The sequence below is a fragment of the Macrotis lagotis genome, chromosome X (assembly GCF_037893015.1).
Source record: "Macrotis lagotis isolate mMagLag1 chromosome X, bilby.v1.9.chrom.fasta, whole genome shotgun sequence".
NCBI lineage: Eukaryota > Metazoa > Chordata > Mammalia > Peramelemorphia > Peramelidae > Macrotis > Macrotis lagotis.
In genome coordinates this window covers 77,482,664-77,504,910 of record NC_133666.1, presented here as the reverse complement: position 1 = coordinate 77,504,910, position 22,247 = coordinate 77,482,664, and the positions used below count along the sequence as shown (strand labels likewise).

Below are 22,247 nucleotides of genomic sequence, written 5' to 3'. Positions count from 1 at the left end.
GGGGTGATGTTGGGGGGGAAGGGGTGCTGGAGGGGGTGAGGCAATTTGCTGGCTGGTAGAAGAGACAATGCTCGGTAGAGCTGGCACCTGGCAAAGAAGGCTGCCTGGCAGGGGCCCCGGGACTCGTTCCATGTGATTTCACAGGGAGTTGGACGGAATGAGACGGCGGGCTGGTGGGCACCATCTCTCCTCCCCCCCCACCTGTGGGAGAGGGAGGGAACTGATCATCGCACCAGTAAGGCTGTCATGTGACCTGACGTGCGCATGCGCTTAAGCGTTGCGCCGCTGAACACCCCCATAAACAAACACGCGCGCGCGCGCACACAAACTACACACACATAAGACTTTGTTGCCTCAAGGAGGGGACGCATTGGCACACCGGAGCAGCAGGAGGAGGCGGAGGTGTGTTTGCCCGTCTTCCGGGGTGCGGGAGCTGGGGGCAATACTACCTGGAATCTCGCTGGGGAAAAAGGACCAGGGAGTGCGCAAGCGCGCGACAATCAGCTTGGCGAGCAAACCTCCGCGCGAGCCCCTGGTGGGCGTGTGCGCCTGCGCACTCAGATGGTAACTGTCACCCTGGGAGGCGGTGGCGCTTCGAGGCTGCCGGGCCCCAGCTCAGAGTAAACTAGACGGGATGGCGGCCTCCCCAGGGAACGGAGCAGCGCCGGGGGCGGCCGAAGATGAGGAGCAGCGGGAGGTGGTCCGGGTCCGAGTCAAGGTGAGGCCACGAGCCCTCTGGCCGCGGGGGGGGGGGGGGGGGGGGGGAGGGGAAAGGCTGGCGTTGGAACCTTAGGAACTAGGGCTCCTCCCACTGACTCCTCTGGAAACAGCCAGGCCAAGGGTCCTACAAGCAGCCACCAACTGGAGCGGATGACCTTGGATCGTGCTCCCTTTGGGCCTCAGTTTCTTCTTTACAAACCGATCGGGCTCCTGCTAGCCCTCACGGCCCAGTGCGTCTGTGGGGCCAGGCCGGGAATGCTATGGAAGCAATGGGGGGCGGGGGATGGGGCGGGGCGCGGCCTGTGCCAGACACCCGGAGATGGAGGCCATAGGAAAGCCCAACAGTGGCTCCATTTGGAAAGCCTGGCTATGGCAACTTTGTAGTCTCAGTAAACAGGTGCTTGATGGGTGGGAGCCAGAGAATCGGAGCTGGGGGGGGGGCGGCTCAAGAGTAGCCATTGAATCCATCCAGGGAGCCGCAGTGTGATGGCAGAAAAGCCCTCTCAGGGCCCTGAGCAGTGCACCCTACACAACTCATTTCTTTAACCAACTCCCCGACCATCTCTGCCCCCAGGTCCAAACTGGGGTTGGACAGAAAGCAAGTTCTGAACCGTTTACCTTCTGCCGGGGGGGGGGGGGGGGGGGCTGCTGGAGTCGGCTTACTCTGACCAGATCTAGTTGGATTCAGTTCAGTCTCTTGATACTGGCTGTCAATTGGGACCTTGAGCCAGTTCTTAGATTTAGAAGGTCAAGGAACCCCAGTCTTCCTGCTTGGCAGCAGCAGCTAAGTGTGTCCCATGGGTCCAGGGAGCTTCCCAGGCAGGAGGCCTGTTGGTGGCTGGTGACCCAACCAGAGGAAGTCCAGGATCTTGAAAGAACGGTGAAGTCCTGGGATTTATCATCCTCAGCTTGCCCACTAGGATATCCTGTCTCCCTCAGAAGTTTGAAGGCTTCCTGCAGCCCGACTTCCGGACATTTGCTGTGGATCCTCAGATCACCTCCCTAGACGTGCTACAGCACATCCTGATGCGAGCCTTTGACCTGAGTGGGTGAGTGGGCAAGCGTGGGATCAGTTCACGGTAGGGCAGCCTGGGACAAACTTTCCTGAGCTTACTGCGTTTGCCTGAGACTCTTCTCTGCTGTGAGAAATGTCATTCAGCACTCACTACTAGTCCGTTCGAGTAGCTTTCATTCTACTGAGATGAAGGAGGTTGACCATATAAAATGCAAGTAAATTTGAAGTCAGAGACATTGTGGGAAGACAGGCCCCTGAGAACCTGGGATGGAGTGAGGAACAGGACCAATCCTTCTGTTGCTGTATATCCTCTTTGCCTTGGTGATACATACCCCCACCAATCCTATATTCCCAAGACATTTCATTTCCACAAAGTAGGAGAAAAAATAATCACTGTCAGTGAGTTAGGGCTGAACATACAAAGGAAACTTGCCAGGCAAGCAGTCAAACCACATGCTTTAAGCCTGATAATTTTTCTTCAATTGATTTGACTTTTTCCTAGCATTCTACTTCCATTGCTTGCCTCCATTGCTAGTCTCTCTTCCTCCATGACACCCCCTTTCTCCAGCTCTGGACTCAAATTTCCTTCCCACATATCTGTTCCATTTTCTTCTGCTGGTCCTCAACCACATTTTAGGAGGCTTGCCAAACATAATTCACTGAGCTCCTTCCAGCCTGGATTAAAGTGAGCTCAATTGGGTACTTCTGAAGGCAAGGGATTGGACCTGTTCTGCCCAGGGCACCTCATGGCTTTACCCACCACCTCTATTCAGTGTCTGTAGCATGAACTAACCAAAGCTAAGACCGAACCTGGCCCGAGGTTGTTCCAGACCTTTCTGTCTTCCCAGGAAGAAGCACTTTGGCATCAGTTACCTGGGCCGGGAGAAGTTGGGTCCTGAGGTCTATATACCACTGACCTCAGAAGGAGATCTGAGCACAGCTTTCACCAGTGCCTCCCAGCCCTACCTACAGCTCCGAGTGGACGTCACATCTTTGGAAGATAGTGCGTACTGAGCCCCCACTAAGCCCCCACCCCACCCTCCCTCTAGAGAGTTCATGTCTTACTACAGATTGTGTGAACTGGCCCGAGAATAACGGAAACTACATCAGGAAGTGGTGAGGGTTGGAATGGGACCACTTTGGGGCAGGGCTGTGATTTCCTCCCCTCCAGCTTGGCTCCATTGTCAGGGCCTGACATGGTGCCATTTGGCTTTTCTGGAGGCTTCTGAGTTCAGTGCTATGTCTCCTTTAGGTCCCCTCTTGGAAGATTGGGACATCATTAGTCCCAAGGACGTCCTTGGTACTGACCTGCTGCCTGTAGAGAAGCGTTCCCTGACAGCCGTGGCTTTGCCTTTCACGCAGTCCATCATATCTCAGGTGTGTAAACACCATCTTAGGCTCTCCCCTTTATGTGTCTCACTGCACACTATGGAGCCACTGGAAGAAAATAGAACTTGGAGTCAGGAGACCCATTCACTTCGAACAACTCATTTTGCTTCTGTGCCTCAGTTTCATATGTAAAGGGGGGATAATGTATTTTTTTCCTGCCTACCTTGTAAAGAGAGCCTTTGTTAACTTCAAAATTCGAGAGAAATGGCAGTACTTGTCATTTTTGTTGTCTTTCTACCTGGAACTCAAATTTCCCCTCATTTCTATGCAGTTTTGCCAGGTTCTCCACTTTATCTCCCTCTGTGGTGAGGTGAGGGTGGGCATAGCCTGCAGAGCAGGTTGGTCATGGTAAGCTCTGTTCCCCAACACCCCCACTCTGCTTCTGTGTATCTTTTAGGTGGGCCGGACACTCTCCAAGGTCCAGCAGGTACTGAGCTGGTCCTATGGGGAAGACCTCAAGCCCTTTAAACCCCCACTCAGTGATGCTGAATTTCACACCTACCTGAATCGGGAGGGCCAGCTGTGCCGACCTGAAGAGCTGCGCCTGCGCATTTACCATGGAGGAGTGGAGCCTTCCCTCCGCAAGGCAAGGCTGACCTTGTTTGCCCAGCTCCCTTATCTTAGGGCTGGAGTCAGTGATTTCCTAGTGTAACACAAGATGATCTTCCTACTTGAGGGCACGGGCTGCTTCTACTTTTGGTCCTCCTTAGTTAGGCCTTTACATCTTGACCCCATGCTCCCAATTTTGAGCCTGAAGCCTTTTTATCAAGGCTGCTTGATGTTGCTGCTGGAGCCTTGGTCACTGTGAGAGAGGGAATGGGGGTGGGGGGGAAGGGTTTCTGCTAAGCCCTAGCACTTGTTCTGCCTCTGACTTCAGGCACATGGGCATGGGACTGCATGTGCTTTCATGGGTACACAGGTACGTGGGGTTCCAGTCTAATCGGTTTGGTAACCCATCTCCTCACTGAGCCTGTCGTTAAGCCCTGCTGCCATTTGTTCTTGACTCTAGGTGGTGTGGCGATACCTGCTGAACGTGTACCCTGATGGTCTGACAGGCCAGGAGCGGATGGACTACATGAAATGGAAGACACTGGAATACAACCAGCTGAAGAGTGAGTGGCACCAGCGTGCCAGTGCTGAGGACTTGGAGTTCATCCGGAGCAACGTCCTCAAGGATGTGCTGCGTACAGACCGTGCTCACCCCTACTACGCAGGTCCTGAGGACAACCCCCACCTCATTGCTCTACATGATCTGCTCACCACGTATGCAGTCACTCACCCCCAGATCTCTTACTGCCAGGGCATGAGTGACATTGCCTCTCCTATCCTGGCCGTCATGGATAATGAGGGCCATGCTTTTATCTGCTTCTGTGGCATCATGAAGCGCCTGGAGGCCAATTTCCGTGTTGATGGGGAGGCCATGTCCATCAAGTTCTCTCACCTGAAGCTCCTCCTCCAATATTCAGACCCAGAATTCTATAGCTACCTCCTCTCTACTGGGGCCGATGACCTCTTCTTTTGCTACCGTTGGCTGTTGCTTGAACTCAAGCGGGAGTTTGCCTTTGAAGATGCTCTGAGGATGCTGGAGGTGACATGGAGCTCCTTGCCCCCAGACCCACCAGAAAAAGAGGTGGAGCTTGTGGGTGTTCCTGCCCCAGCCAGAGATGGTGAGCAACCTGTCCGCCAGAGGCACATGCTGAGACCCACATACTATGGCTTGGATGAGGCTAGAGACAAGGTGCTGCCCCCAAGGGGAGAGAAGAAGGAAGAAAGCCTGGGAACAGAGGAGAGTCAGGAGTTAGGCTTTAGGAAAAGGCCCTTAGCCAGACAAGCCAGTGTCGGGAACCATCAGCCTGGGGAGGAAGTGCAGTGGGGTATCCCTCCCCAGCTCCTAAAACAGTTGGCAGTGGAGGAGGGGGACGTGACAGCTGGTGTGCTCGTTCCACTGGCTCTGCCTCTTCATATGACCAAGTCCTTCTCAGCTCCTTCCTTGAGGCCCTTGATTGCACCTTCCTCCCCGCTAGCGACCCAGTCTCCTTTGTCTACAGAGCCCAAGCAGACAGGGGAGGAGAGCAGCAGCACTAGGACCCCTTCTGACCAGGGCGGCTCCCTGGGGAAAAGCCTGTCCTCACCGTACTCATCTTCACTTTTGCCCCCTGCTGGGGCAACTGTGAGCCTTCCTCCACCCCAAGAGTTTGGCCGGGGGAACCCCTTCATGCTCTTCTTGTGCTTAGCTATCCTGCTTGAGCACCGGGACCACATCATGAAGCGAAGTATGGACTACAATGAACTGGCCATGCACTTTGACCGCCTGGTGCGGAGGCATCACCTTGGAAAGGTTCTGCACCGGGCTAAGACACTGTTCGCTGACTATTTGCAATCTGAGGTGTGGGACTCCGAGGAAGGTGATGAGGCTGCAGCAGACTCTCCGCCTCCTGCTACTGCCACCACTTCCTGACCCCAGGAACCCTCCCCTCTACCTTTCCTCTACACCTCCCCCTCCCTCCCCATTCTACCCATGCCAGCTGTTGCCAAGAAAGGGGAGCCACCAGCTACCTCCCAAGGAAGATGATCTATTTAGCTCTTGGTCTGCATCCCAGCAGTTCTTGAGGCTTCCATATGTATAGTCCAGTTTCCTTCTGTTGGCCCCCAGGAATTGCCCTGATTTAAGAGGCTTCTTCAGGGGATGGATATATCTGAATGCAGCCTCTAGCCTCCTCTTTGCCTCGAGGGGCATTTAGTCATGGGATTTCAATGCCTTCTTTTGACCCAGTAAACACTCTTGGGTAATGGATATCCTGAGCTCTGCATCTGTTTACATTCTCACCTGAGGCTAGCTTGCCTGCATCATAGTGATGAAAGATTTGGACAGGATAGCTCCTGGCATCCAAGGGAGATAGGACTGAGGAGTGCTATCCTTCAACTGCCAGGCTCAGAGGCCCTATATGTGATGGGGAAGCCTTTGGGTGGGTTCTCAGGGTGCCGCCTTCCACCCTCCTCCAGAGATGCTATTACTATGGCTGCTTGTCCCATCCAGTGGGGAGGTGAGGGAGGCACCACCAGGCATTCCCTGGAACAGCTGCTTTATTGTGTGAACAATAAACACCTGCCAACTTCCAAGCCCTGACTTCCTGTTCCTTTTTTAAACAAAGGTTCAAAGTGACTCCTTGGGAGGGTGAGGACCCTCATTCTCCAGGCGCCTGCCTGCATGGGAACAAGTCCTCCGCCTTGTTTACTTTGAGTCAGGGGCCAGTGTCTGGTTTTCTTCCATCAGCACTTTTCAGCTTTGTTTTTACATGTATGAGGTGGGAGAACTTGGGGACAGGGGGATGGGGAAGAGGAGGGAAATAGGTTTGTTCCTCATAGCCACTTAAATTTTATCTTCCAAACTTTCTTCATCTCAGGAGGCAGACATTACACTTCATTTGGCAGGTGGGATTCTGAGAGAGAGAGACAAAGACAGAGACAGAGATACTGAATGATAAGAGTTTAAAGGAATTTCTAGGAGAAGCTCTTCCTCTTTTGGAGCTCACAGCCTAGGAGGAGAAAGGACTTAATCCCCCACAATTTATTAAGCCTGCTTGTGTACTGGGGCATGGGGGGAGGTGAGGCAGTGGACCAAGACACCAAGCACTTGGGTTATGCAGCTTTAGAGCTGAGTTTGAGCCAAGAACTCAACAGTAGGGCTGGCTACGTGGCACAATGGGCAAAGCACCGGACCTGGAGTACCTGGGTTCAAATCGGGTCTCAGACACTTAATAATTACCTAGCTGTGTGGCCTTGGGCAAGTCATTTAACCTTATTGCCTTGCAAAAACTAAAAAAAAAAAAAGAACTCAACGGTAGCAACCATAAAGTGGCTTAGACTACTTTTGGGATATGGCCACACAGGGACAGCTACATTAAGGGAGACGTATCCCTGTGTGGCTTTCTCTTTACCCAGACCAGATCAACATATTTGAGGAAGGGGAGAGGTTGTTGCAGACAAGCTCAGAACTGCTAGGCGCCCTGGTTTTCAGGCAAAGAATCTGCATGGCGACTCTGATGATCTTAGTGGAGTGATGGGTTCTGTCACAATGAACCAAGAAGACCTTGGCATGATGACCATGGGATTATGATGCTACGTGAATTAGCTTGAAGGACTGTCTGGGCCGTAGTGGGTGATGAATAAATGTTGATTGACTAGAGCACAGTTGAAACCTTAAGCATGTTAGTTTTGTATAACAGGAGAGAAGCCTAGGAAAGTGGCATCATAGACACACCATCAAGGAGGAAAAACTGCATCTCCACAGATAAGAAAAGATCAAGTAATTTGAGGAAGGAGAAAGCAGTAAGAGAGACCCAGCTGCTAATGGGACAGATTCAAGGGGGAGAAAGATTTGAGAGCTGCAGATAGAGAGATGATAATCAAACCCTTACTACTAGGTCCAGGAAGGTCCCTTCACCTCACTTGAGAAAGAACATTTTTTTAGCCCTTCTCCCTGTGTGTGTTATAGGACTAGGTAAGGTCTGAGGTAGAAGGCCAACAGGGGATGGAGGGAGGGGTTCCTGGAGAAGGTAGCATTTGGGTTGATCTCTAAAAGAATCTGCAGAGGGAAGTGGAGGAGCAAAGGCAAAGGTTGGGAGGTAGGAGAGAGGAAGGGTGATTTAGAGGCCAGAGAATGGTCCTGTTTGGCCTAATGGTCTGGAGAGAAGGGAGACAAGGATAGAAAGGGATTGTGGAATGCTAAGCCAAGGGGAAACAGGGAGACACAGAGTTCTGATATTCATCAGGATGATTGATTAGAAGAGGGAAGTGACTGCAGTATAGATTGCTTAGTGGCAAGCAGGAGAGATTGAGGGAATGGAATGAAGAGAATTAGTTCAGTGTTGAATGTGGTGAGTTGAAAAAAATGGAAAGGTCTGAAGAAAATGGACAGGTCTGTTTTCCTGGAGATCATGGTTTTGTCATTTTCATAGAGGGAACAGTTGATAATGGGGTCATGGATGGAAAGAGCAAGGAAGACAGATCCAGAGACTGAGGCACAGAAAGAGAGACCAAGGAAAGATCCCATTATGAGGCTGGAAAGACAGAGAAGTAGGAGAAATAAAGAAAGAAAACATCATCCAACCAGAGAGAAAGGTCAAGAGGATGACTCAGAAAATGAGTCACTGAATTTGATTTGATTTGTTATTTGTCAAAAGCTGTTTGGGAGTGTGGTGGAAGTCTGGGGAAATCCCATATGAGATAAAGATAACTATTCCCCAAGCAAAGCTGGATGATAAAAGTGGGGTGAGAGATGGTAGAGCACTTGGATGGGCTACAAGAACAAAGAAAATTTTAGAGACAATAAAAATGATTTTTACAAAATTTGAGACACTTAATAAGTGCTTGGAATAGGAGAAAAATCTGAAGGAGAGACTGGAAATGAGAAGGGATTATTTCCACAACAAGGTACTGGATTTCTTATTTTTTTTAATTTTTTTAATTTTTAGTATTTTGCAAGGCAATGGGGTTAAGTGGCTTGCCCAAGGCCATACAGCTAGGTCTTTATTAAGTGTTTGAGGCTGGAATTGAACTGAGGTCCTCCTGACTCCAGGGCCCGTGCTCTATCCACTTGACAGCCCAGGGAATTCTGGGTAGATGTCTTCAGTCTTCTACATCTGCTGTAAATGCCTAGAGGCTGGAGGAAATAGTGACAAGTCAATCTTTTGACTTGCACTGACAAGGCCTAGCAAAATCAGATAAACTCTATCGTTTTGATGAGATTATGCGGCAGGGACTTTGGTCTGAAGGGCAGTACTGATCCCCAGGCCCTGATTGGTGCCTTTTCCTATTAGAATGACTATAATGTCTTGGCTTCCTAGCCTAGTGAGTTGCAAAGTCTCCCTCCTGCCCCCCTAACTGCAGGTTGAAAAATGACTCCTTGCAGGAGAAGCATCTACTGGGTACTTGAAAGAAGAGTTCCTAGGACGTCTCCAGTTCTATCTTCTGCCATTCTGTTCCCTTTTCTGAGGTGAACAAGTCAATGAGTAGAGCTCCTGAAAATAGGCATTTTTGACCTTGGAGATGGTGTGTGGAGGCTGTGTAGGGGTGTCTGTGTGTCTGTGTGTGTCTTTGTGTGTAACCCTAGTGTAACAGAGATAAGAGTGAAGGTCCTTGACTTGTTCTCCCCATGCCTTCCTCTTTGTTTATATAGACTTCTTCTCATGACCCAGTTAGAAGAAATAGTAAAATCCATCTTCCTTTCTCCTCCTATTCTCCTCTTTCTTTTCTTCAAATCCTCAAAACAGAATCAAACTCCAACCCTCCCCACCTCATTCCCATCCCCCTTTTTCTTTTTTAACTCCTTTGGTGCCTAGTAAACATATTAAAGGCCTGAGGGACGTTTCTTCTCCCTTTAGTAGGTAAACTCGACCTCAGTGATATGGGAAAGACTTGACTCTGAAAGGTCACCAACTGTCCTGGTCTAACTACGGCAGGCCACTGGGCTCACATAGCCTCTTCGCAAAACTCCAATGTGCAAGTCCTGACACCACCACCACTACAATTATTCCTATACAACTCACTCCTTCCAATTGTTCAGATAAATATTTCTTTCTAGATTTCTTTTCTTTTTTTACTTCTTTCAAATTTTCTACCCAGTTCTGGTTTTTTTTTTTTTTTTTTTTTTTTTTTTTTTTTTTACCAGACAACTTAAGTTCATCCGGTGCTTTAAATGTTAATTTTTTAGCCCCATAAGGTGACATTCAGCTTTGCAAGGATAAGTTATTCTTGGATTTAAGGCTTGATTAATTGATTGATTTTGCCTTTTGAAATGTTATATTCCACCATATCCTCTCTTTTACCATTGAAGTTGCCAGGCCTTGTATGATGCTGACTTTTAATACTTTTAGATGGGGTATAGGGGGTGTTTAAGGAGGACTAGCACCTCTGGTGGGAAGGCTTGCTGAGCCCTTTTCAGGGCTGCTCATCTACCTTTGGTGTCCATCTTTCACCAAAATCTCATCTGTGGCTCCAAAAACCAGTGTTATACACAGTGACCACACTCTAGTAAAACCAACTCAGCAGATGGGCTAAATCAGATTGAGGGTAACTGAAAAGCTTCAAGCCTGCCACTGGGGGTTCTACTCCAATCTTTTTTTTTTTTGTTAAAGATTTTATTTGAGTTTACAATTTTTCCTCCCAATCTTACCTCCCTCCCCCCACCCCCCCACGGAAAGCAATCTGTCAGTCTTTATTTTGTTCCCATGTTGTGAAGACTTCTGTCAGCTAAATGGGTGGAGGATTGAAGCAGGAAGAGGAGAGCTTGGTCAGACATTGAAGATGCCAAGGTCATCTAGTGCATCCTGACTTTTGTTTTTTTCTATTTTTGCAAGGCAATGGGGTTAAGTGACTTACCCAAGGCCACACAGCTAGGAAATGATGAAGTGTCTGAGGCTGGAATTGAACTCAGGTCCTCCTGACTCCAAAGCCTATCTGACTCCAACACTCTATTCACTGTGCCACCTAGCCGCCCCTCATCCTGACTTTTGTCTTGCCACTGGACTTCAGTAACTGGAAGAGAGAGTCAGGCTGACACTTTTGTGCAACTCAGCCTCATTAAACTAATTCACAAAGTGATCCTTTTCAAAAATGGAGAAAACCTTTTTGTTCAAGTGTGGCAGCACAAGCATTATTTGTTCTATACACAGTAACTGGAAACAATCTGTGCCAATCACCTTGTTATGGTGAAGAGAAGTAATATCCCTGCAGACAACACAAACAGACCTAGATAGCTGGAGCAGAAGGAATGGAAGAAAATAAGGAATACATTGAATTCTATAAACAAAGGAATTGTCAGTTATTACTGTCAGTGATGGAGCAGAAGTAGGAGGCTGAAAAGGAGGATTCCAGTCCCAGTCACTTCAGACTCCAGAAGAGGGGGACTAGGAGCCACTGGTGGTGGTGATCCCATTATGCTTACTTATATCTCATAGAGTTGTCCAGTCTCTGAGACATCCTTTGATGCACTCTTGTGGTCTTCTGGAGATCTCTTCTCTTGGGAATGCTGGAATGAGTGAGAGTTTGAAGCAATTTTGAGTAAATTTGCTTCTCCACTTTAGGTCCCTTGCAGAGATTCCTTTCTCTGTTTAAAACCTCTGACAAAATAGATCTTAACACAATACAAACAATAGCTTGCTATTGTAACAGTCAGGTCAGGTAGTCAAAGGCAGCTCAAACATTAATAGCACCAATATGAACATCACTAGAACATTGACTTTGTCAACCTAAAAATATAAATTCTAATAACAACTGAACAATTTTTTTAAAATTATGAACCCAAATTTTATATTTGTCAGATATTTCTGTTTTAAGCTTAAAATTCTTAATCCAAATTTGAAAATTATGTCACATTTTCTAGTAATCATTCTGTTGTTGGTCCTTCATTCTTAAGGTTTTGGGTTTTTTTTTTGGCTTTTTGCAAGGCAATGGGGTTAAGTGACTTGCCCAAGGTCACACAGCCAGGTCATTATTACTTGTGTAAGGCTGGATTTGAACTCAGGTCCTCCTGAATCCAGGGTTGGTGCTCTATTCACTGTACCACCTAACTACCCCTGTCCTTCATTCTTGAAGAAGACCATGACATACCATGGCAAGCACATGAATTGGATTGGAGTGAGGAGACGCTGTGCTAAGTCCCTGGTCTCACTTTCTCCTCCAGAGCCATCTGGGTCCAGAGGCCAGATAGGAATCAGGTCAACTGGAGATGGCCTTAGATGTTGAGGCAGTCAGAGTTAAGTGACTTGCTCAAGGTCACACAGTTAGTAGGAGTCAAGTGTCTGAAACTGGATTCAAACTCCTGTCCTCTTGACTCTAAGGCCAACACTCTATCTATTGCACCACCTAGCTGCCCCCTAGTAATCATATTATTAAGATGAAAGAATGTTATAGTGTGGTCTCTATTATTTGTGATTCAAATGACAATTCAAAATGATCCCTCACTGAATACCATCTGTATCCAGAGAAAAAATTGTGGAGTTTGAACGAAGACCACAAATTATTACCTTTAATTAAAAAAAAGTTATATTATGCAATTTTAGTATCTCTTAAACTTTCTTTTTTCCCCTTAAGGATCTGGTTTCTCTCTCATCACATCCAACTTAGATCAATGTATAGCATGGAAACAATGGAAAGACTGACAGACTGCCTCCTGGAGGGTGGGGGGGAATCAAGATTAGGGGGAAAATTGTAAAATTCAAAATAAATGAATTAAATAAAAAATGATCCATCACTATACTAGCATCAAAAATCTAGGGTTCATCTTTTTTTGCACTTCTCCCTTATCAGTGGACTTGCTATACAAGGAGAAAGTCAGGGACATAACAGCCTTAGTTCTGTTTGATCTTAGGTATGCATCATATGTGGCCAGTTGTCTGACAGGATGGATGTCATGGCTGGCCTCAGAATTAAAATGGCTTATTTACCAATATGGGGATAGGTCAAGAGAATCCTATTTTCCCTTTCATTAGGTCATTCTTTTGACTTCCCAGGGACACACATCCACTTGTGGCAGTCCTCAAGACAGCAGGGGCACTTGTCATTTCCCTTGAGTAATGAACTAGCAGTTTTACATAGGGTCAAGTCACTTATCTGAATTCAAGAATTAAAATTGGAACCAATTGAAGTCCCAAGAGTCCCTTCCTCAAACAGCAAAAATTCACTAATTAGCTCAGGGCTAGATAATTGTTTTTTTTTCATATATTAACCTCAAAATCTCATCCAGAATTCTTCAACTATTCACAAATTTCATCTATTCACAGCTATCATTCTCCCCCTACATCCATGTTGTTTTGCAAATAAAGCCAAATGGAGAACATCAGAGCAATTCTAGGATACAGTGGGATGAGAATGAAATGAAATTGTTCACACAGAGTCCATGTAGGCAAGTGAGTCATACCTAGGGCACAATTTCCTTGGTGAAAGCTCTAGTATTGGAGAGAATTGTGGCTTTAGAACTAGAGAATAGTTCAACCTTGGGCAAAGACTAATGGGCAAAATAATTGGGCTAGATTCTCAAGGTGCTGGCCTTTGGGGCTATTCCATCTGAGAAGTTCCCCAACTGAAGACTCTAAGATCACATCCCTCCATTTACAACCCTTCTGAGTCCACCTTATGGGAGTCTTCCCTCCAACTCACACTGGAATATTCAGGGATTCCTTTTGGCAAATCTTCCAAGGCTTCCAATTCTTCATTTCTGGGCTTAATTTCTAGGATCCTGAAACCAGTTAATTAGGGCTCAAAGGTTCTTTATAAATGAATATTCTGCAAAATTCATCCAGATTGAAAATTTAGCTTGGATTGTCAGTGACTGACTCAGTCCTAAGCAAATAGAAGGGAAATTTTCTTTTCCTCATCTCAGGTCAGAAGAGGGTGAGATTGCTCCCAGGATGGTAACTCATCTCTATAGTTTACTGTTGAAACTAGGAATCTCTGCCCTATGACTTTCAGATCTAGCCTAAATTATTGCTCTCTTAAGATGGTGGCAGAATATCTGAATGGGGAAACACTCCTCCAAACCCTACCCACCCAGGGATTGGTAATAGGGTCCTCTAGATCTGTTTCTCACCCCTACTGTCAGTCACTCAAGTGAGTTTCCCCTTCAATTAGTTTGAGAGATTTCTCTACTGATGACAAGAATGATTTAAATACTCCTTGTTAAAAGAATTTAAAAACAAAAATATCCATTAAAACATTTAAAAAATTTTTTTTTCCAATTACATTCAGAGGTAGTTTTAAACACTCATCCATTTGCAAGTTTATGAGTTCCACATTTTTCTGCCACCTTTCCTTCCTTCCCTCCTCCCCATGGTATTAAATAATCTGGTAAAAGTTATTCATGTACAATTGTGTTTAACATATTTCCATATTAGTCATGTTGTAAAAGAGGAGTTAGAACTAAACACGAGAAAGAAAGAAAAAGCATAAAAGAAAAATTTTAAAATGAAAAGAGTATGCTTTGCTCTGCATTCATACTTCATAGTTTGGGTTTTTTGGGGTTTTTTTGAATCTATTTTAATCCTGCCAACAGGAAGTTTTAAAATTAGTTAGGTATCCAGCTGGCTGAAAATGAGAACTAGCAATTCCACAGCTGAATCTCCCTGGTTTTTACAAAATGAAACTAAGAAAAACGAAGTAAAAATAAAAACCAGTAGCCTATATTTAAAAAGTTATGATATGAACATATCATTTTTGGAGATCAATATTTATTTATTTTCCAATTACATGCAAAGATAGTTTTCAACATTCATCCTTTTGCAAGCTTTCGAGTTCCACACTCTCCCACTCCTCTCCCTTCCCCCACCCCCACCCCATGGTAGCAAACAATTTGCTGTAGGTTATGCATGTAAAATCATGTTCGACACATTTCTATATTAGTCAAGCTATGAAAGAGGGGAGGGGAAACATGAGAAAGAAAGAAAAAATAAAGTTAAAAAAAATAGTGTGCTTTGCTCTGCATTCAGAATCCATAGATTTTTTTTTCCTCTTGCAGATGTGGATGATATTTTCCATAACCTGTTTCTCAGGATTGTCCTTGATTATTGAACTGCTTCAAGCAGAGTTGATCATCTCACAATGATTCTGTTAATGTATACAATGTTCTGCTCACTGCACTCAGCATCCGTTCATGCAACTCTTCCCAGGTTTTTCTGAAGTCAGATTGGTCATGATTTCTTTTTTTAAAATTTTATTTATTTATTTATTGACACATTGCTAAAATAGTCTTGTGGTAAGTACATCAGTAGGGTCATGGGTTAGCTATGACAGGAAAGGTCTTTGTTGAGTAGGTGGTCATATGATGGATGGGCTCCTTTAGTCAGACAAGAAGAAGAGATGGTACAAGCTATACATACATTCCAAGAACATATGGGGTTTGGGGATTTTCAGATAGCTGAGTCAGCTTTGCCACACCAAAACAAGGAAAAACAAGTATGGAGGGCTTTTAGCTAGCTTCCTATGATTACATAAGTGTTCTTACAACCTTCAGCTCACAACTCTGAAGCCTAAAATCCAGAACTTATGGAATCATATCAAATTGATTGATGCTGATCAGAACAGAGTAGCGGGGAGCAGCTAGATGGCACAATGGATAGAGCACAGGTCCTGGAGTCAGGAGTACCTGAGTTCAAATCCAGCCTCAGACACTTAATAACTTACCTAGCTGTGTGACCTTGGGCAAGTCACTTAATCCCATTGCCTTAAATAAATAAAATTTAAAAAAAGTAGGGGGCCAAATGAATTATTTCTCTCCATACATTTACTGAACACATCAGAATAAAAATTCATTTTACTTGGGTAATTTGGTTTTCCTTTCTCTTAAAAATCAGATGATTTATTTTTATTAGTACTTCCCTTCAATTTTTTAAATATCCCCTAGATTTTCCCCTAGATTATTTATCATCTCCTTCCAGAGAGCCAGCATTTATTTTTTTTAGGGTTTTTTTTTGCAAGGCAATGGGGTTAAGTGGCTTGCCCAAGGCCACACAGCTAGGTAATTATTTTCCAATTACATGCAATTACATTAAGTGTCTGAGACCGGATTTGAACCCAGTTACTCCTGACTCCAGGGCCGGTGCTTTATCCACTGCGCCACCTAGCCGCCCCTACCAGCCTTTATTTTTAAAGGTAAACTTTATTGATATCTTTTGTTTTTACATCGCTAACATTTCTCCCAGGATCCTTCTTCCTCTCCCCCTCCCAGAGAACCCATAGAGCCGAGAGTATTTTTATTTTTATTTCTATTTATTTATTTATTTTCATCCATATGCACATGTATATTTTTAAGTTACAAAATTTCCTTCCACCCTACCTTCTCACCTCCTCCCCTCAGTAGTGAAGGGTCAGGTTAGCATTGCACATACATATTTTTGATGAACATGTTTACAGATCAGTCATTTTCGGTATGAGGAATTAGGATTAGGGGAAAGAGATAATTTTAATACAGTGTTCATCAGATTCCATAGGCTTTTTGTTTTTTTTTTTTGTTGTTGTTGTTTTTCTTTCTCTGGATGGAGATAACATTATCTATAGCTGGTTCGATAAGGTTGTCCTAACTCTCTGAATTGCTGAGAGGAGCTCCAGTCATCAATGCTGATCATCTCACAGTGTTGTAGTTGATGTGCACATTGTTCTTGTGGCTCTACTCCCCTTCACTCAGCATCAGATCCTGTGTCATTCCATGCTTCTTTGGAGTCTGACCATTTATGGTTTCTTTTTTCTTTTTTTTTTTAGGTTTTTGCAAGGCAGATGGGGTTAAGTGGCTTGCCCAAGGCCACACAGCTAGGTAATTATTAAGTGTCTGAGACCGGATTTGAACTCAGGTACTCCTGACTCCAGGGCTGGTGCTTTATTCACTACGCCACCTAGCCGCCCCCCCATTTATGGTTTCTTATAGAACAATAATACTCCATAGTATTCATGTACCATAACTTGTTTAGCCAATCCCCAATTGATGGGCAACCCCTCAATTTCCAATTGCAAAGAGTATTTTTAAAGGAAAAAATATGCTTCATTCTGCACATTTAGTCCACCAAGAATTGAAAAGCATTCTTCAATGATCCTCTGGAATCATGCTTGATCAGAATTCATAAATCTTTAGAAATGGTTCATTTTTACAGTATTGTTATTATAGTTTAAATTGTTCTCTTGGTTCTCACTTCACTCTGTATTAGTTCATGAAAGACTTCTCAGGTTTCTCTGAAACCATTCCTTTCATAATTTCTTATAATGTAATAGTTTTTGAACACTGTGTGCCAGGCACTGTGCATTTTCATAAAATGATCTCGTAAGTTGATCCTCACAACAACTCTGAGAGGTAGGTGCTATTATTATTCCCATTTTCCAGTTGAAGAAACCAGAAGTGGTGACTTAGTCTAGCTAGCAATAAGTATCTGGTGCCAGCTGCCTGATATTCGATATGGTCCTGGAACAAAATTTGTTCAGCTTCCTGGACAGACTCCTCAAATTTTAGTTTCCAGTTCTTTGTTATTGCAAAAAGAGATGATAGAAAGTTTTTTGGTATATATGACTCCTCTTCCTCTTTCTTTGTTCTCTTTGAGGTATAGACCTAGTAGTGGTTGGGGCAGCTAGGTGGCATAGTGCACTGGCCTCAGAGTCAGAAAGACCTGAGTTTAAATCTGGCCTCTGACACTTGACACTAGCTGTGTGACCTTGGGCAAGTCACTTACCCCTGATTGCCTCCCCTCCAGGGTCATCTCCAGGCATCCTGATCCATATCTGGTCACTGGACCCAGATGGCTCTGAAGGAGAAAGTGAAGCTGGTGACTTAGCACAGCCCCCCCCCCCCAACACATTCGTGTGAATGTCATGTTATCAACTCCCTGGTGTCATGGTCTTCTTTGAGGATAAAGGACAAATATTCTATTCTATTCTAGTAGGGGGTCGGACTTTTTATTGCTTTCCAGAATGCTCTACTAACAATACTTCAGAGTGTGGTGTTGTCTTTCTGCAATCCTTCCAACAGCCTTCCAATACTGACAGTTCTCACTTTTGTCATCTTTACCAATTTGCCTGGTTTGATGTTTGGACTTGTGTTTCTCTAATTAGTGACTTGTAACATTTTTTCATATGGTTGTAAATGTGTAATTCTTCATTTGTGAAATGTTTGTTGATATACTTTGGCTACTCATCTATTAGGGCAATGACTTTTGATCATTTTTTTTACTTCTTTTTAAAGTTATATTTATTTCTAATCTTTTTTAAAATTCTGAATTATAAATTCTCTCCTTCCTGCCTACTCTTCATCACCCACCAAGGAGGCAAGCAATGTGATATGAATCATACATGTGAAATCACATAAAACATTTTCATATTAGCCATATAGTGAAAAAAACAAGTAAAATAAAATGAGAAAACTATACTTCAATTTGCACTCAGTATTCATCAGTTTGCAGGAGGATAGCATTTTTCATCACGGGTTGTCTTGAACTGTATTGATCTGAGTCTTTCACAGTGAATTATCATTACATTATTGTCACTGGGTACAATGATCTCCTGGTTCTGATTCACTTCACTTTGCATCAGTCTTTCTGAAACGATCCCCCTTTGTTATTTCTTATAGCACCACTGTACTCCATCACAATCATACGCTTCTGCAACTTGTTCAGCCATTTCCAAATCTTTGCCTCCACAAAAAGAGTTTCCATAAATATTCTTTAATATTTAGACCCTTTCCCTTTCCCTTTGATCTCTTTGGTGTACAGAGCTACTACTTGTTATTGCTGGGTCAAAGGGGATACACAGTTTGATTGCCCTTTGGGTAGAGTTCCAAATTGCTCTCCAGAATGGTTGGATCAGTTCACAATTCCACCAGCAGTGCATTAGTGTCCCAGTTTTATGTCATCCCTTCCAGCATTTGTCATTTCTGATAGATGTGAGGTGGTACCTCAGAGTTGTTGTAATTTACATTTCTCTAATCAATAGTCATTTAGAACATTTTTTTTTTCATATGATTATAGGGCAGCTAGTACAGTGAATAGAGCACCAGGCTTGGAATCAGGAAGACTCATCTTCGTGAATTCAAATCTGACCTCAGGTACTTTCTAGCTGTGTGATGACACTAGACAACCCTATTTTCCTCAGCTTCCTCACATGTCAAAGAACTGAAGGAGGAAACGGCAAACCATTCCAATATCTTTGCCAGGAAAACTCCAAATGGGATCACAAAGAGGCATACATGACAGAAAAATGGTTAAACAACAACAAAACTTTGATTTCTTATTCTGAAAACTGCCTGTTCCAATCCTTTGACAATTCATAATTGAAGAATGGCTCTTAATTTTTTAAAATATTTTATTTTTTCCACTTACTTGTAGTTTTCAACATTCATTTTTTGGTAAAATTTTGAGTTCTATACTTTTCTTCCTCCTTCCCTTTCCTTCTCCCTCTCCTTGACAGTGAGCAATCTGACATAGGTTATATATGCACAACTGTGTTAAACCTATTTCCATATTAGTCATATTATGAAAGAAGAATCAGAACAAAAGGGGAAAAATCCATGAGAAGGAAAAAAAAATAAAAGTGAAAGTAGTCTTGCCATGGTCTGCATTCAGACTCCATAGTTCTTTCTCTGGATGTGGATGGTATTTTCCATAACAAATCCTTTAGAATTGTCCTTGATTGTTGTACTGCTGAGGAGAGCTGTCTATCACAGTAGAGTATCACATAATGGTGCTTTTAATGTGTACAGTGTTCTCCTGGTTCTGTTCAATTCATGAGTTAATTCATTTAAATCTTCCAGGTTTTCCTGAAATCCAGCTATTTATGATCTCTTAAAGAAAAATAGCACTCCATCACATTCATGTTCTGTAATTTGTTCAGCCATTCCTCAGTTGTTAGGCATCCCCTCAATTTCCAATTCTTTACCACCACAAAAAGTTACTATAAATATTTTTGTACATGTGACTATTTCCCCCCCTTTTTAATGATCTCTTTGGAATACAGACCTGATAGGAGTATTACCAGATCAAAGGGTATGCATAATTTTATTGCTCCTTAGGTAGAGTTCCAATTTGCTCTCCAGAATGGTTGGATTAGGTCACAACTCCACCAACAGTGTATGAGTGTGCCAGCTTTTCCACATCTTCTCTAGCATTGATCATTTTGCCTTTTTTTTTTTGTCATATTGGCCAATTTGATAAGTGTGAGGTTGTTTTAATCTGCATTTAATCAGAGTTGTTTTAATCTGCATTTCTCTAATCAGTAGCATTTTTATATGACTTTATATAGATACCTTTAACTTCTTCATTTGAAAACTAAAATGGCTTGGGAAGTTAAGTGGAACAGTGGATAGAGCACTGGTCTTGGAGTCAGGAGGAGCTGAGTTCAAATCCAGACTCAGGCATTTAATAGCTATGTGACCTTGGGCAAATCACTTAACCCCACTGCCTTAAATAAAAATTAAAAAAAAATTTTAAAAACTACCATGGCTCTTATTCGTACAAATTTGATGATGTTCCATATATATTTGAAAAAATGAAAAAGAAATGCTGTAAAACATTTTGATATTTAGGGTTAATTATTGTCTATGGTTCAGTCAGTCATTTTTCAATTGTGTCTGACTTTTCATGACCCCATTTAGGGTTTTCTTGATAAAGACACTGCAGTGGCTTGCCATTTCCTTCTACAGCTCATTTGACAAATGAGAAAACTGAGGCACACAGGGTTAAATGACTCTCCCAGAGCACACAGTAAGTGTCTGAGAGATGAATCTAAGTTTTCATGACTTCAAGTCTGGCAATTTATTCACTGCCATCTTAACTGCCCCTTGTCAATGGTACCTTTCTACAAAATTCAGTTTCCCTGATTATCTCTTCTAATTAGTAATTAAATTACTTAACTTAAAAATTAAAATTTTGCTTTTGCTTTGAGATCATACTACCCCTGTCTATTTAATCATAGATTCTGCTCCAGCTCCTTATTTTAACTCTGTGTCTGTTTCAAGGATGTCTCTTGTAAACAACATGTTGTTGAATTCTGGTTTCTAATCCACTCTGCTCTCTCCTTCTGATTTTGGGTGAGCTCATACCCTTCATATTCACAATTAGGGTTACTAATTGTATTTTCCTCCATCCCATTTTCTTCTATTTATCTTTCCCTCTCTCGTTTTTTTTTTTTTTATCTTATTCCCTCCTTAAAATCTGATCACTGCCTCCCTTAATCTGTCCTTTCTTTTATCATCCCATCCTTTCTTTCTCTTATTCTCATGCCCTACTTTTTCCTTTGGAGTAAGACAGATATTTTTTAGGTTTTTTCAAGGCAATGGGGTTAAGTGATTTGCCCAAGGTCACACAGGTAGGTAATTAGTAAGTGTCTGAGGGTGGATTTGAACTCAGGACCTCCTGACTCCAGGGCCTGGGCTCTATTCACTGTGCCACTTAGCTGCCTCAAGACAGATTTTTATACTCAATTGAGTGAGTATATATTTTCTGCTCCTTTAATCAGTTCCAATAAGAGGTTCAAGCATTGTCTACCTCCCCCTCCGTTTTTCCCTCTACTGTAAAAGCTCTTCTTTGCATGCCACTTTTCTGTGAGATCATTTCCCCCACTTTCCCTCTCCCTTCCTTCTTCTTCCAGGGTAGCTTTCTTTCTCATCATTCATTTTTTTTAAAAAGATCATTCCAACATAAGCAATTTATACTCATGCCCTCTGTCTACATGTAAATTGCTTCTAACTGCCCTAATAAGGTTAAAATTATTAGGAGTTATATAGATCATCTTCCCAGATAGGAATGTAAACTTTATTGAATCTCTTTTTTATTGTTCTTACATGTTTACCTTTTTATGTTTCCCATGACCTGTGTTTGAATGTCATCTTTTCTATTTAACTCTGGTCTTTTTTTCTTTTTTAAAGAATATATCGGGCAGCTAGGTGGCGCAGTGGATAAAGCACCGGCCCTGGAGTCAGGAGTACCTGGGTTCAAATCCGATCTCAGACACTTAATAATAATTACCTAGCCCTGTGGCCTTGGGCAAGCCACTTAACCCCATTTGCCTTTCCAAAATCTAAAAAAATAAAAGAATATATTAATTTTTCTCCAATTACATGTAAAAACAATTTTTAGCATTCTTCTTTTGTTTATTTTACATTATTACAATAATCTTGTTGTGAGAGTAAAGATAACGCCCCCCCCAAAAGGTGAGAAGCCTCAAGAATAGTGAGAAAAAGAAATGTGCTTCAGCTTGTGTTCAGATTCCAATGGCTCTGTCTTTCTTTATCATAAGTCCCCCAGAGAAGTTGCTTCAATATTTCTCCCACATCAGGGTGGCTAGGTGGTACAGTGGATAGAGCACCGGCCCTGGAGTCAGGAGTACCTGAGTTCAAATCCGGTCTCAGACACTTAATAATTACCTAGCTGTGCGGCCTTGGGCAAGCCACTTAACCCCATTTGCCTTGCAAATACTAAAAACAACAACAACAAAAAAAACATTTCTCCCACAGTTGCTAATACTAGCTGTATTTCCTTCCACTTTATTCCTCCCCACTCTCATTTATTCTATTCTCTCTCTCCTTTCATCCTGGCCCTGTCCAAACGTATGTTTAATCTGAGTACCTTCTCTTCTATCACCTATTCCCCCCTTCCCT

At 43.5% G+C, this 22,247-nt stretch overlaps 1 protein-coding gene across 4 annotated transcripts; it reads left to right on the top strand.

Annotated features, from left to right (window-relative positions):
- The first annotated feature begins 45 nt into the window (after positions 1-45).
- Positions 46-6,264, top strand: TBC1D25 (TBC1 domain family member 25). 4 transcript variants are annotated; one of them, XM_074200920.1, is made up of 7 exons: positions 46-718; positions 1,660-1,769; positions 2,584-2,738; positions 2,988-3,112; positions 3,522-3,710; positions 4,134-4,791; positions 5,173-6,264. In XM_074200920.1, the coding sequence occupies exons 1-7, from the start codon at positions 635-637 to the stop codon at positions 5,580-5,582; spliced, it is 1,731 nt and encodes a 576-aa protein (XP_074057021.1). In that variant the 5' UTR covers positions 46-634; the 3' UTR covers positions 5,583-6,264. The 4 variants fall into 4 exon arrangements, with proteins under 4 accessions (XP_074057021.1, XP_074057018.1, XP_074057020.1 ...); XM_074200917.1 differs by having other exon boundaries at positions 4,134-6,264; XM_074200919.1 differs by having other exon boundaries at positions 1,641-1,769; positions 4,134-6,264.
- The last annotated feature ends 15,983 nt before the right edge of the window (positions 6,265-22,247 follow it).